General features: G+C 37.2%; 1 protein-coding gene across 1 annotated transcript; it reads left to right on the top strand.

Moving 5' to 3' along the window:
• Positions 1-577: 577 nt before the first annotated feature.
• Positions 578-15890, top strand: LOC100368631 (alpha-N-acetylgalactosaminide alpha-2,6-sialyltransferase 2). Its single transcript, XM_085492697.1, has 9 exons — positions 578-756; positions 8889-8996; positions 11843-12095; positions 12500-12668; positions 13065-13251; positions 13351-13489; positions 13853-13962; positions 14137-14220; positions 14939-15890. Exons 1-9 carry the CDS (start codon positions 749-751, stop codon positions 15204-15206), a joined length of 1326 nt encoding a protein of 441 aa, XP_085348823.1. The 5' UTR covers positions 578-748; the 3' UTR covers positions 15207-15890.
• Positions 15891-16190: the final 300 nt, after the last annotated feature.

Below are 16190 nucleotides of genomic sequence, written 5' to 3'. Positions count from 1 at the left end.
GCATGTCATCTTGTACGTGAGAAAAAATCGCGAAGTGTGTATTTAAATCAGTTGTGTCAGATTTTAATTAATGCCAATAATGGTGGCCACTGTTCATCCTCTTTTACGTCATGGTGTTTTTTTGAGTTTGTTATAACTCAGAGCAAAACTTGAAATGTGACGCTAAAAGAAAACCTTGTTCAAATTGAATTACAAAACGTATACTAGTATTATCGTTGGTCATCGTAATATTATCATTGAACAAATAATCAGGTCAAAGTTTTTTGATTTAGCCACTTTTTTGTGAAATATCTACGTCCCTTTCTTATTATTAACCGCACCTGGTCAGTGTCTTTGTCTGATTCGCTGTAAATTTGCAGACCGAATTTTCCTACCCGTCCTACTATTTTCTACCAGGTTGTTGATTAAAAAAAAATGCTCGACCGCCACATCATTTAGTGCACAGAATGAAACGCATCGAGAAGATTAATGGATTATTTTGATCCTTCTAGCGTGTATTAAAAATAGTAAAAGCCCCATAATCCGCGTATTTTCGTTTGATTACATGCAAATCCATGCTACGAGCTTCAAACATAACAGCATTGAAGCACTCTGCAGGGTTTATCGAGCGACCTTAGTTCCTTTATTCGCTTGTGTACGGATATGTAAATGAGGGTTTCGTTCAAGACGTCATATGCCGTATGACTTCTATTACCAGTAACGTCTAGATCAAATGACCCCACTCCACGCTTTATAAAAAGGAACAGCCATGTTATGGTAAGTCGCATTACTTACGTAGAAACGAGGTTTTGTCGGATTGATGGTATGTTCTGAGACGAAGTACAACCAACTAACGTATGCGTGCAGTGATCAGCCACTCGAGTTGTGTTTATATTCGTGTGGCCATTTGGGTGTGGCTGTGTAATGTATTAAACGTCCCATATTGTTTTGGTGTTTCTCGGTCACCGTCAGTGTCGGCTCCTTACAGGAACCAAATATGATTGCTATTGTCGGTTTAACTATGGACCTACATGGATATGTGTGTCCATTTTGTACAGACGATCGCCGCAGCGATGGTATGACGTGTTTAGAGGCACAGAGAGCCTCGACCGTGTTATGTGAGAATGATATGTACACCCGGTGAGATGACAGTCAAGGAACGTCGTCACAATAGACGGCAGATCGAGTTTATTGATAAACCGCGACTTGAAATGTGTATACCGCTGTCCCTCAACACCTGTGACTGTGCGCTGTCAAAGAAAAAGTTTCACTGTTTTAGGAACAAATCTTGCATTATTTACAGCAGCAGAATATCACAGAAATATCAGGCGAAACATGGAAACAGTATATATTGTATTTTGGCCTGAACCCTCTCTATTGAAATTCCAGGAATTACCCCCATATGTGCAACCATTTTCCACTTTGGTATCACCCACACCTGAAAACAAACTCTTAATACCACGCTGAAGCGTTTGGTAATCACGCTGGTTAAAATACCGGTAGATCTTGTCTCAATCTGCTATAAGGGGGAAATTCTTCTGCCTCGGGTTTCCACACGTGTCAGGGGGGAATCTCGTCTCGTCCCTATATCGCGTCCCCTTGAGGTACGGATCGGGGAAGTCACTTAAGCCTTACAGTCAAATAAGACACACACAACGAAATACGTTTCAACTCTCGTCTTAGTCGATCAGTCGAGCACTCTATAAGACACAGCGCCCCGGGGAAAAATCCCCAAGACTATCGCAAGGCTGAAACTCGCCCAAGACTGGACTGCCTCAAGGCTCGCCCCAGGACTGGACTCTCGACTGCGTCTGTCGTGGAGTATTCGCCAAGACTAACTCAAACTCTCTTTATTCATTTTCAAAACATTAACCAATTACAAAGCAGTAAAAAGACTCTAAGGCGTAACTTTCAATCATAAAGCCAATCACACAAAGTACTGAATACGTCATATCTTTTGATTAATCGTTCACTATATTAATAACTACGGATACCAACTGTCAGAATTAATAGTCAGAATAGCGACGGTTATCTCGTAATTAGTTCCAAATCACTGAGCCAAGTTCCGTCCAAAACCTCAAATAGGCCAAAACGATGACAGACATAACACAGCAATTCGCTAATAATCAACTAATTAAGTCGGTCAACAGATACGCGAAAACTAATTCATGACACATCCCTTCACCCAAACTGAGATTATGCCTACCGGCATAACACGTTCATAAATCAAAGATACCGTCATCTACTCATCGTCATACGGTTAAATACAATACTAATAAAGGTATAAATCAAAAAGAGTAAAACACACTAATTAAGTACAATGATTATAAAGTCTAAATACAATGGTTATAAAGTCACAAATATCAACGGTTATGAATCAAAAAACAAGGGAAAGGCTACCGATCGACTCACTTTTCTCAAACAGTTCGCTGAGGTAACCCTTCGCTGCACTGTCTCTCGTTACTAAGGTTACGAACTCTATATCAAAAGGTCAAAAAAACTAAGGCGTGGCGGTGTAACCAAGCGATCAGCCAATCGCTGCAGGCGACAGCATGATCACGTGATTACCAGGGATGCCTCTCTCGGTTAAAGCTCAGACTAGTAATACAACAGACTCGCAACGCGGCGTTTTCTTTTGAAGTAATGCGTACCACGTTTGTATAGGTTATCACAGTTCTTATCGTACCGAGTAAACGTTGCTGAGCAACAAGATTTCCATTAGATCTCACAAAATAACGCGAGATCTATTCATATTACAATCAACTATCGCGAGACATAAAGACAGGAAGTGGCATAGACGACAGTAGTTGTCAGTGAACTCCGAAAATGGCATTTACGGAAAAATTTGGCAAATCTGAGGACGATAATTACGAGTGGGAAGCTATTTTAGGAGAACATTTTGACGAAGATAATGACAATTTCTCTGAAGAACTTGGCAACCCCTGAGCGATCTCGTGTTTTTCATTTCCTGAAATTAAGAATAAATAGAAATATACTGGGCTATTTTTATACAAAACTATAATCATGGAGCTAAAAAAAGAAGGAGAGAGGACCCTATTGTCTTTCCTGTGTACCACGTTAGTTGGTTCTTGTTTGCTTAGCCAAAAGATAAACAATCTCTTCCCTGTTGTCTGTTTAATCCCTTCTAATTGGATTACGTGATTCGTGTATATTCGGAACGCATTCGGTATTCGCCGGCACACTGTGTGCAAAGGCCTCTGGGACGGAGAGCGCGATTAGAGTTGACTGCGCATGCGCACAGTAACAAACAGTACAGTAATCTTCCAACCTAGCGGCGAACCATCGACATATGAAATGCGATCTTTACCGATCGCTGGACGGCGCTCGCAGAAAATGAAAATAGAGTCTAAAAGCCAACTTCACAACGATAATAAATCAAGTTGAACTGTTTTGCAAATGTTTGCGGAAAATTTGGTAATCAAGCCTCGAAAATCGTCAACTCACGGAGCACAAAAATGTTGTAATGTAAATTGACGCCAATTCTTGAATAATCGTCCGACTGTTGTGCTTCCGGTCTTCAAATACGCAGAATGACCTAATGCACCAATCACACGCCACTGCGCATACGCAGTGACCTTATTTGTTAACTGCGCATTCAATTTTATGAGAGGGGCGTACATCTCACTTGAAATACAGGACTACGGCACGTCTCACTGTGCAAACATACACCAGCTATCGTGGATTTCCATAGAACGAAATTCAATGGGTTTAATTGGATAATCTGGGCGTGAAACAAAGGGAGTTTATTGGCTTATATTGCGTCCTCTCTCCTTCTTTTTTTAGCTCCATGCTATAATGGAAGTCAAACAAAATCAGTCAAACTCGAAATAGCAACAATACTGACACACAATAGAAAATTGAAACAGTCACTGAACAACGCGTAGATCGCGTACTATGAAGTCGAACGCGACAAAAATAACACAAATAATAACACACCTCCAGTTTTTACCGTTACCGGATCACGCTGATACGCTGAGAGATATGACACTAGTTATCCCATGTTTCGGCATCCGAGAACACAAAAACAAAACGGGTAACACACAAAGAGGTATGATCGTTCAAAACGCAGCGATATGCTCTCTCCGAAAAAAATATTGGAAACCTTCCGCAAAATCCGCAACAGCGAGCAATATCGTTTCAAAGTTGCTCATTATATATTCAAAAACTATTTCAGGTAAACACTAAGACATTCAGTTACTTGTAACTCCCCTGATTGTTGGTCGATTCTTAAAATTCTTACACAGCTGCAAATGTATTACTTGTCTGAAAGCATTGCAAAGCGGTAACTAATAAACAATGAATAAAAAGCTATTAATCAAACTCCTGTCATATACGCTTATAAACTTCAACTGAACTCACAGGTCGTTAATCTAAACACAAGTCATACGGCGTGGAAACGGAATGCAAAGACAAATTCGCTTTCATAACACATATTACTCCTCTGGCAAAAAGACGGCCCGGGAAAATGCTAAAACGATATACACTACTGAGTTACATATAAGCCTGTCAATCATGAACAAAAGCTTGCGTTATCAAACAATACATATGCAAGTAACCTGTAGAATGCTGTGTGGGTAATATTTTTTTTATATTGATTTTTGTTGCATTTGCAGCAAATATTTACCAAACAATGAGAAATCTATATGATTGAATATACCCCACAGCTGGCTTCACATGCATAGTTCAAGCCTGTCTAACCGGTGCTTACATCAGGATTTAGTTACAGCACCTAGGCGGTATGTGGTTACAGCTTAATGTTCGAGTAATCGCAAGAAATTGACATGACAATAGAAATTCATTAAAGACTGGCACTCCCATGCAATTAACAGCGAGTGAAATTCCTGGGATTGAAACATATATTTTGAAGTCACTGATGTAGGCAACGAATAACTGCAAGTTGACATAAAGACGAGGTAGTTTATTTAATCAGTGCTCAACTAGAGGCTGAAATTATAATTAATTTGTTTATTTCAATTTCTCCTGACGTCAAATAGAATACACTGGTGAAACACGGTAGTAACTGTGGGTGAAATGATGTTTTGGGGTGTAGTTTACATTGTATATGGAGTGGTAGGCTCGGGTGTAATTTGTTCATTTCCAACTATTATGAAGACACGTAGAATTTCACTTAATTTATTTTTGCTGGCATGTTTTCAAACATTACATGTGAATCTAATTTTCACTGCGCTGTGTCTCAATAGAGTATGAGGGGAAATGGCATTTTCACTGGAATTTATTTATCAGGGGAAAAATGTTTTCAGTGATAATGAAGTATTATGACAGATACCCTCCCCGTGGCTTTCATTGCGTATGGAAGTTATTTTCACGAGTGATGCGGTGTATACTGCTGCCGTACTTTCACGAGCGAAGCCACGGGGAGGATGTGGGGTTCTGTTATTATACATAGGTCCCATATTTGATTATTCCATATTAAAAAAAGAACGTGCAACAAACCGGAATAGAAATTTAGGTCGGGGAACCTAATTGCCCATTAATATGCTAATTCATGACACTGCCAAAAGAGAATTATTTTTGGTGGTGGTGGTGGTGGTGGTGGTGGGGGGGGGATTATATCATTCGTTCGTGAAATCTGATATTACTAAGTACTTTAGCGTAAATAATTTAGTATCTCTCTGAAGGTTGGGTTTCAAGTTACTAGTACCCCCTTATCAATTTTGTTTGTTATTCCTTGCTTTTGGTACCAGCAATTCGGGATTTGCATATTTCGATGTATTCAACATACAGTTAATATCAAACAACAATATTAAAAACAGATTCTCATATTGTACGTTTAAAAATCTCAACAAACTGATGTTGAATCACCCAGGCTTTTATTGGACATTCTTATATTGGTACACCTGGGTAATCCTTATGGTCATGTCCGCTCTGCAATGACATATCAAATAATTTCTGATAACTGGGTAATAATAATATTATTATTATTCATTGCATCTTTAGAAATACAGTTTTTTTCTACCAGTACAGTAGCAATAAAAGTATAACATAATTATAATAATGAAATAATAAAGAAAGAGAAAATATTATAATGTTAAGTATAAAAGTAAAATGTAATGTGTTAAAATTTTTACTAATGATAATAAAACTGAGACTAATAATAATTATCAACTATCTATTCTTTCTTAAAAGGCTTTGTATATACACTGTGAAACCTTTTTTAATAAAGGTAATAAAGGCGTTGTTTTACTAATGATTTTAATATGTTTCACAGTGCTGTACTCTGAGGTTCTGAATAAGATTTTTCTTATATGAATGAAAGTCACTGCAGTGACGCTGATAAAATATGGAAAACATAAGCAGGGCTGTTAAATTTAGGGTAGGCAAGTTTTTAAAGTTACCTGCCCTGTTTGGTAAACTATTTTGACATGTTTGAATTTTTGTTTAGCCTAGGCCTTTTCATTCTTGTTCGGAAAGACATTTAAGTGTTGCCGTAGATGACATTTTTTTGGGGGGGGGGTCGTAACTGCCATCCCTGTAATCTTGCCGCAATTTACGTAACTATCGCCATAGAAATTTAGATAACTATAACATTTGAAATGTTTGTCATGTTATTCACGTGCATTACATTGCGTTTTTATGTCACGTACCATAAATTTCGTTTTTTAGTCCTTCAAATTAATTTCAAAGAATGCTCATGGCAAACGTGATTAGCGTAACACGGTTTTGTCCTTTGCCCATGTATTACTATTTTCATTGGTCTACTGGAAATTTGTACATCACGTGACACAAACCAGTTTCCATTGGTGGGACTCACTCTGTGTTGAAATCGCTATCATTGATTGGTAGAAAATGCACGTTCCTCATTGGCTAAGACAGTGATAAAACACAAATTTATGTAATCTTTTATTGCATTCGACTGATATTACCGGTAATATCAACTGGATGCATACCGCATTACTCTATATTGAGATTACTGTCTTTTTTTCCGAGCGAACCTTCTCCTGTCAAGTTTGTTTTGTCATTTCAGGTAAGTTATCATCCTTTATAACATACAAGTTTTTATATTCGCCTTAACATTTTCGAACGTTTCTGGACTCATTCTTAACCACCAGGTGGCGAGCAGAGGCCGAAATGTCTGCCATCATTTGATTACGTGATTAAAAAATTAATACATTACAGAAAGTCGATAAGTTATTACTTTAAGCCATCTACTTCGGGAACACAAGGCTATGTGTGTCAGACCACTCATTTACCAGGGATAAAAACAATTATCATCATAAAAATATTGATATAAAACTGAATGTGTATATGTTAATATTTTCATTACTACCCACCATAAAGAGTTGGGAGCAGATTTCATTTTTAAAAATTCTTTGCAATAACTTTACATTCTGTTACAAATGATCAAGTGATATTGCTATTTAACTGATTTATTTGGCACGTGGCTTGTTTATATCAATTAACTGTTGATTGGGGCACAACTTTTACAGCTGTGAACGTCACGGTTCCAATCAATCCGGAATGCCTTGCCATATTTATCAATTTATCAAACAAATTTCACATCTAATATACATATTTCATTGTTTACAGATTCAAGCAAATGTCGTTGGAAAATTCATAGCACTTAAGATGGAATATGTTATATTACATTTTTTTAAAAATTTTATCTGTTGTATTTAAATATATATTATATAATCTTTATATTCAACTCTCCTTCTGCAAAGCCAATACAATCGTCACTTATATACAGTACTAGTATGTCACTAAGCAGTGTAACAAGAGCATGTCATGCAAAGCCCGTTCTATAAATGGGTGAGTGGTTCAGCGTCGAAGTAAGAAAATAGGGGCAATATCAGAGCATGTGTCTTAGAAATTCCCACCAGAACAACTGCACAAATCAGAACAAAAGGCAAAAAATGGTACTCCTATATTAACACCAGTCATGACACGTAAAACATTAATTCTCAACTTCTATGAAAGGACCAGTGACAGCGAAAGTACTCAGAGTGCTAATAAAGCCACTCATCGAAGCTACTTTTACAATAATAAATGATGAACAAGTACACATACGTAGCAATTAAATAAACCTAATTAACGGGTCTGTCAAAAATCGTCAAAACATGTTTTCAATTCGAAAGCTTTCAATCAGCATCAACAAACATCCGTACGTCTATACAACTCAACAACTGTCAATCAAAAACCCATGCGGAGGCATTGTCAATCAAAAACTTCGTAATTTTTGTTTTGCCTTTTAGCATGACATTTATTTTGTTTCTGATTATGAAAAACAGTTGTCGAACAACCCTATGGCATGCGGAGGAAGTGTCAGTCAAAAATGTCGTAATTTTTGCTTTATCTTTTGGCATGACATTTATTTTTTGTTAATATATATATATTTAGTGATCATGAACAAAAGTTTGTTTTACTATATAGTGTAGATTAGCGTTTAACAATCATAATCGCGGTCTTTAAAAAACACAGGTTTGTGGAAGCGGCTTATAGACGCAAGATTTTTATATGTAGCACAGTGCATGAGACTGTGTTCACATTAACATGAATAACGTGTGATAATTTTGTTGTATTCATTATGCTACCACACCAAAACTAGTTGCCCTATTTATTATAGCTGGTTGACACCCCCTCCTGCCGTGATAACTCCGAATTTTCACTCCTCTAACCCCCTTGCATAGATTTTTGAGCAGGTCCTAACTTCAATTACAGTATACATTGAATCCGTAACCAGGCGGAAACTATGACGAGTATAGACTATATCACTTCTGCGTGTGTGTGTATATATTATACGAGTATATTTCCAATCATTGATTGTAGTGACTGACGTGACATGGAAGAGATCGGCGCGTCTATTTAAATGACCACCAAATGACCATAATGCTTACGTCACAATTTAAGATATCGATGTTTTTTTCTAGTCTTCGAAGCGGCAACCGTGTAGTTAAAGTCATTTGCACGCTGCTAGTTATATCAGTGTTTGCCACCATACTGTACACGACTCATCTCAGTACGCAGTTCTGGCCAAGGTAAGACACAACGTTCATTCACAAGGTTTTTCTTTCCAGACTGTTCCCTTGTCATCGCATCCTGTCGCCGCTTCCTCCTGATATGTACACTCGTTTATGCGAAGATACATTGCCATACATTGCAAAATGCCCATCGTTAATAGAAGCACGGAATTTAAATCGAATATCGACTAGATTTACGCATTTCCTTTAGGCTGATTATTGTCTTATATTCGCACATTTTGATTAAAAAATATTAAGGCTATAGAAATACAATCTCAGAAATAAGATTAAAAAAAAGAAAGAAATAAAACAACAAGGCCCCATGACAACTAAAACACTTGCATCTTACGGAACAATAACGAAGACTCTCCACCCTTATTCGGGCCCCCGCTCACCAATATTCCATTAATAAATTAAATCTATCAATACGAGTTCAGCTGCGTGTCGTAGTGTATAATACATATGCTTCATACTCCAAATAATTAATTCTAAACGTATAAATCAATTTAAAATAACAACAAACCCATACGTTTATATGGACAAAGGCTGTTATTTGTTTGCTTTAGATTTGTTCAATCCATGTGACTGACCCAAAATAAACTGTGTGATACCAAATAAATAATGGCACGGGGTAACATATCTTGCCATATGTGTTGATACGTGCATGCAAATTAGCTGGAAATAACTTTGATCGAATGTATTTTCCAGCTGACTGGGATGTTGCATAGGGTGTATATCCTAACATTTCAGCCTTCCTTTAATTTAGTACCACATAGGCGACCGCTATTCACCTAATTGCGGGCCTCTCCGTCTCACGTCGCATAATCATTTAAAGCGGGAGGGTCGTCACCTGCGCACGCGCAGAAATTGAGTCCCAAATGACGATAACAAAACACGCTATAAACGCTAAGGCTCATGGGTAGACGCCTGTTTGTAAACAGTGGCACGCCATGGCCATCTGACGCTTGTGCAGGTGACGACTCCTCCGCCTTAAATGTTCAAATAATTTGAATTTGTTTATGATATATTAATCGCTTAGTTATAATATACTAGTAACTCCACTAGTAACTTCACTAGTAACTGCACTAGTACTGGCACATCGCACGTCGTTTCGTCTTTGGCCTTATCAGTGTGTGTTCTACCCCCATCGTAAAATATCGTCAGTGGATTTGTTACAGAGGCATTATGAAACTGAAACATAAGAAACAAAAATGTAAAAGAAAAAATATAATAGTAACTTTGTTAATAGTAATTAACGGCAATAGTCTCCAAAGAAACTCCAAACTCGACCAGAAGAATGTATAATTGTTAAAAAATAATTTTGTATTTTGTAAAAACATCCTAAACTGCCTTAAATTTGACACACTCTGTTAGTCTGTCTACTTTGAAATACAGTTTACTGTGGCACTCAAAATCAGCTTAGAATACCGATTGCACCTTATCTGTCTTTACGCCGACATAGCTACTACGTAATAATGATGACATCTCTACGTCGACGTAACGTATTCAAATATGTTCTTTTCTCTTACGTCGGCGTAAATGGACACAAAATGTGATGTGAACTTGACTTCAATGTTAGACAACTGGGCCAGATATGTGGATAGCGAGCTGTTGGTGGGATTAATTTTTGTTGCAAACCGGACTGTTACCGTGTTCACATCTGTTACATCGCCGTAAAGGAGGATTACATATAGTTTATTAGTGCCATGATTCTGCTTTTATTCCGATATTTTACGTAATTATCATTAATTTATTGTATTTAACGTCAATAGTCCTCGACTTGGGTAGGATTTCAAAGGCCTACATTTAGGCATCAGAAGAATACTGAAAGAATATACTCTTAAAGTGGGTTGAGTGTGGACAGCGAAATTATCGTACAAACTATAGGTGAAATCAATGAACCCACTAGACTGTAAACAGTCGGTCGTTCCTAATATTAATCTAATAGTATTAATAACAAAATGTGTATAAACGTAATAGGCGTGAATAAATTACTTACAGGAAACTGAATATAGAGTACCGTTAGGACTAAAGTCCCGCTCTTGAAATGCTTCCATCTCCCACCAAACACCGAGGCGTTTGAATGTTTAGGATACACGATTACATTATATCCGAGGACTGTCGACAGTCTATCAAGCCACCAAAATGTACTGAAAGCCTTTCTCTGCGATTTTGAGAATTGGCATCCGAGTCCCTGCTTTTAGTTTCGAAAATATCATTCAATGGCCTTATCATGAAATCTATTGAATCAGAGGTACATTACGTGGGGTTTGCAACTACGGTGACATGATACCAAGATCCCGTTTCAATCTCGCTCCCACATAAGTGTTCCAACTCAGAACAATTCGAATGCGCATGCCCGAGGTAACTAGGATACTGGGATGTCTAGGTGGATCAAAATAGCTGCTCACGTTATGACGGATTACGATAACTATATTTTCTGTACATTTTCGATGTATTACATTTTTTCACTATGAATGTGGTAATACATGTTTTATTGTTTTATTACAAACCGCCTATGTCATGTCAGAAGGTCGTAGCACCAGTCTCGCTATCACCATACAGTACTATGCGCGTTGCAAACCCCAAGTAATGTACCTCTGATTGAATATATGATTATAATATTCACTGTTACGTAATGTTAATTGCGTAAACAATATTTTGGCAACATACACTATTCGCTCGCGAAAATCCAAATATTTTTCTACGTGACTTGTGAAATTGGCGACATGAGATGCGATTTCATGTCATCTTGTCAGGACTATCACGAAGAGAATAAATACAATCTTTGCACATATTCATCATGTCATTGACCAGGTTTAATTTTTAATATTATTAATATTATAATTGTTCAACCCACATAGTACGCTTTACGAACCAAACGAGCACGCATCACTCTCTAGTGTGATTGTCAGTGCGGTGGCAGAGAACCCCGCGGAGAACCCGACCCATGAAAAAGGAAGCACATCTATCGACCACAATAACGTGACCAACTCATCGAAAGTTTCCAAACCGAAAGCTACTGCGCCTAAAACAAAAGGTATCAAAGATGAAAACGAAAAACTTCTTCCAAATGCAGACGTATTTCGACATGAAGATTCCTACAAAAAGTACATGGTAAGAATAACTCGATGACGTACACAGTCACGTGTGTTAGCATTGTTACAAATAGTAAAGTTCCATTTCACATTCATAGTTAGTAGTATTATTCACGCTGTACATTTACAACCTTTTCAATTTTAATTTGAATTAATAAAAATTGTATGTTATCGTTTATCGCACCCAATGCATACATAATAAACAGCTTCAAAACTACTAGTATTAAAGCGGGAGGATCGTCATCTGTGCACGCACGGGAATTGAGTCCCAAGCGACCGTGACCATAACAACACACGTTAAAAACGCAAAGGCTCATGGGTAGACGCTTGTTTGTAAACAATGACACGCTATGACCATCTGACGCATGCGCAGGTGACGACTCCCCCGCTTTAATGTTCGCATGACGTGTTTCTCTATTGCAGCAATGTCCAACAACTCTGCGAAACAAACTTATAAAAAGTAAAGTTTTCAAAGACAGGTTTATTGCCGACATTCCTGTTCTGATGTGGGACGAACACAAGACACTCGAAGAATATAATCGACTTTCACAGTACTGGGGCTGCTACGGTTGGCAAGGTTACGGACAAGATCGTAAGTAGATATACTGGTTCATTTTTGAACGCCAAAGGCAATTTTTGTCACATTTCACAAAATATTTTGTTTTCATATTGAAAAAAGTACGACTTTGGAAATTATGTCTATTGGTAAAAAATTTACAAAAAAGTACATAAATTTGTGTAAAATGTATCAACATGTTGGCGGAAAATACAGTGTTGAGAAGGGGTTAAAGGGCTGTGGTCGTCACGCAGCGCGTGTTCGAATTTCATGTAAACAATGTATTTTACAGGCGCTGTGTACGTTGCTAAGAGTTCCATATCGAACCGCCGCCCTTTAACGGTTGATGTTTATCGAAGCTAACATGCATATTTGATTTGTTTCTTTGTTACTATCTGTGTTTCTTGATAATGTCTTTACGGTATTTTACAGTCATCAATAGGACGCTGTCATATTTAAACTCCCCAAGTCATCGGTACATGTTTGATAACCAGCTCAATCTTAAAGGTCAAAAGAGCGGAGACAACAAATGTATTCGCTGCGCAGTGGTCGGTGGGGGCGGTATTCTAAATGGGTCACGGAAAGGTGAGGAAATCGACAGCCACGACTACGTGTTCAGGTTAGTTTTCTACATTGTAATAATACTGTAATATTCGTTACAAAGTACCAACAATAATTCGATTTTATGTACTGTCTCTTTGGTTTTTTTTTAAAAAAGAGTGAATATCGCCGCCACCAAGGGTTATGAGGTTGATGTAGGAAAGAAAACGTCATTTTATTCGTACACGATAACAACTATGCGTAACTCCCTTCTTGGTGGCAGAAAGCGCGGATTCACTGTAGCCCCACACGATAAGGTAAGTGGACACCCATTGTGAGTGGAAATCGACCGCTTTTTTTTTTTCCTCATCGTAATTATGTTTTATTGTTCAGCAATTCAGCGTACAACGAGTTAAATTCCGAAAATAACTACTAGTATTCTGAAATGCCCAATTGCCAAAATCATTATATAATTTGCTACTTCAAGAAAAATTCATCATTAAATAAAATTGCAATGTTGTTTTTGTTTTCACTATTATTTGTGTTTTCTAATGTATAGAATAATTATTTCCTCCAAACAACTCCTTGAACCCCGTTCACGTCCAATATTTATGGTCGGCTGGTCGGAAATTGAGCAAATCACACAATATCCACTACCATAATGTATGTTTACTCTGCAGGAAACAAAATATTTGGTGTTTCCGTGCGAAATAAGTGATTACATACTCGTAGAAAACAGATCGTCAAATAAAACAGAGAAAGATTTTAAGGATACAGGTCCAAAACATTGGTAAGTAAGGAACAGGCAGTATGACAACAATTAATATAATGCATTCACGAGAGATGTGATTGATGATATTGGCTTTCTCTCCAGCATGTCATTAGTAAAAATATGGTCGATTACAAAGCAATGCGTGGTAAACATAATGAATTTACTCTCAGTGTTATTTCTCGCTTAATTCAGGGGCATTCCGAAATTCGGTAAAACTGTAAAGAACACGGACTTCAAGATGCTTCACCCTGACTTTCAGAGATACATGGAATGGTAGTAAGTTGGGATTCTCAGTCAAGTTTGTTAGTTAGTTAGTTAGTTTTTTTTTTTGTATTTATAAACTTTTATTGGAGTTTGCACTGAAATTAACATCTTACATACCTGGTTTGTACATTACAAATTGCAATTAATCTACATATTGTGAAGTGGATTGGGTAACATTTTTCATAAAATATCCCCATTTCTTGTTATGAGAAGTCAACTTATTCCGTCGGACAGCAATGAAGTACTCTATCTCCAGGAAATATTTTACATATCTTTTGTATGCCATGAATTCTGGCTTTTGATTTTTATGTCTACACAAGTAAATATATTTTTTTACTACCAGAAAGAGGAAGTTGACTAAACATGTAAAGTTAGTTAGTTAGTTAGTTAGTTAGTTTGTTTATTTATTTATGCTGAATTATTTATCAATCATAAAAACAATTAGTCTGATCGAAAATGTTAACAACCTCTTACTTTAAATCAAGCAGCTCTCTGTTTTATCGATCACGGTCACGTGGTGTCAACGATCCACAATTTGAATAGTATATGGAATGTATATGTTTCCTTGGTTACGCAATTGATTTACTCGCGAGCAAATCCTCCTAAACATGTGCGATCACCAACGGATTTCGTGAAGCTCAAAATATGTAGCCCAATTTTTCAGCATGATTAATAACACTAGTATGTATTTAACTCTAATGTGTCTATTCTCTTTTCTTCATCTGAACAGCTGGATAAGGTCAAGCAGGAAATACAAAAAAGTCAATCGACCCAGCACTGGAGCACTGATGCTAATAGCAGCAATTCACACATGTGACGAAGTGAGCGCTTACGGATTTGGTGTGAATTTCAGGAAATACACCACTCACTACTACGACAAACAATACACTAAATTCGTTTACTATGCAAACCACGATTTTAAGCAAGAACTCAAACTCTGGAACGATCTCGACGCTGAGGGCATCATCAAATTGTATAAAAGAGCGGATGACAAGTGACGTCATCGATGAATATTTATCTAATTTATTTTGTACTCATTGGTACTGGAATAGATGAATAATATTTATGGGGAATATTTTAAAAACAAACAAACTTTTTTTGACATATCGATTGCACTTTTCTTACACGCAACGCTATTTTTGTAATGTATTATATCATGACATGGGCTTGTTCATAGATATCCCTGTACACACAGTGTATGGTGGTTGGTGCCATCTAAACATCTCAACGTTATACAGTCGTGGTACATCTCCTACTTCTAAGATAACGGATAGATTTAGTGTATGGGAACAAACACTTGAAGAACATTTTTCTGAAATCAAACGAGAACTCCAGCCTTGAAAAAACGAATTCGACGAGAAATAACTCGGTATTGGATTGTACATCATGACAGTTTGAACAATGAAAAAAGTGCCTTTTCGACACATCTCGCGATCATCAGTATTCATGGAAACGGTCAGAGCAGAAAAATGCGCAGTCCATATATATCGAGTATTGGAATGTAAGAACTCTCGACTGGTCCTTCTGGAGTAACAACAAACACTATTCAAGTTTGTGTCCGAATGATAACACGCCATGATTAAACAAACGCTGGACGTTGTCTACAATTCGCTTAGAAATACTTCAGTTTTTATTTGTTCTGAAGCAATCGCAATAAAATACTTTTTATTACCAAATAAAAATATTTCTTCTTCTATTCGATGTACTGTATCACGCCCCTCTACTGATTACCAATACAAATGGCTGTCAGTTTTCCATCGTGCAAGTTTTTACCACAAATACGCATACTAGTAATTTATGAGTTGTTTAGTCATAAGTAAGGGCCCTTCCAGAAAGAAGAAATCTGATGCAGATAGATTAACTAATATATTTAAATTAGACTTCGGAACGCGCTATTTTGTTATTATTTTTAGGGATTCACGTCTTATTGGCATTTGTGATATGTTGGACATCGCACTACGAAATGGAATTCATCCTCTAAT

The sequence above is a fragment of the Saccoglossus kowalevskii genome, chromosome 2 (genome assembly GCF_978046115.1).
Source record: "Saccoglossus kowalevskii chromosome 2, keSacKowa6.1, whole genome shotgun sequence".
Lineage (NCBI taxonomy): Eukaryota > Metazoa > Hemichordata > Enteropneusta > Harrimaniidae > Saccoglossus > Saccoglossus kowalevskii.
Note: the sequence above shows the minus strand (reverse complement) of the source record. Positions and strands in the feature narration are given on the sequence as shown.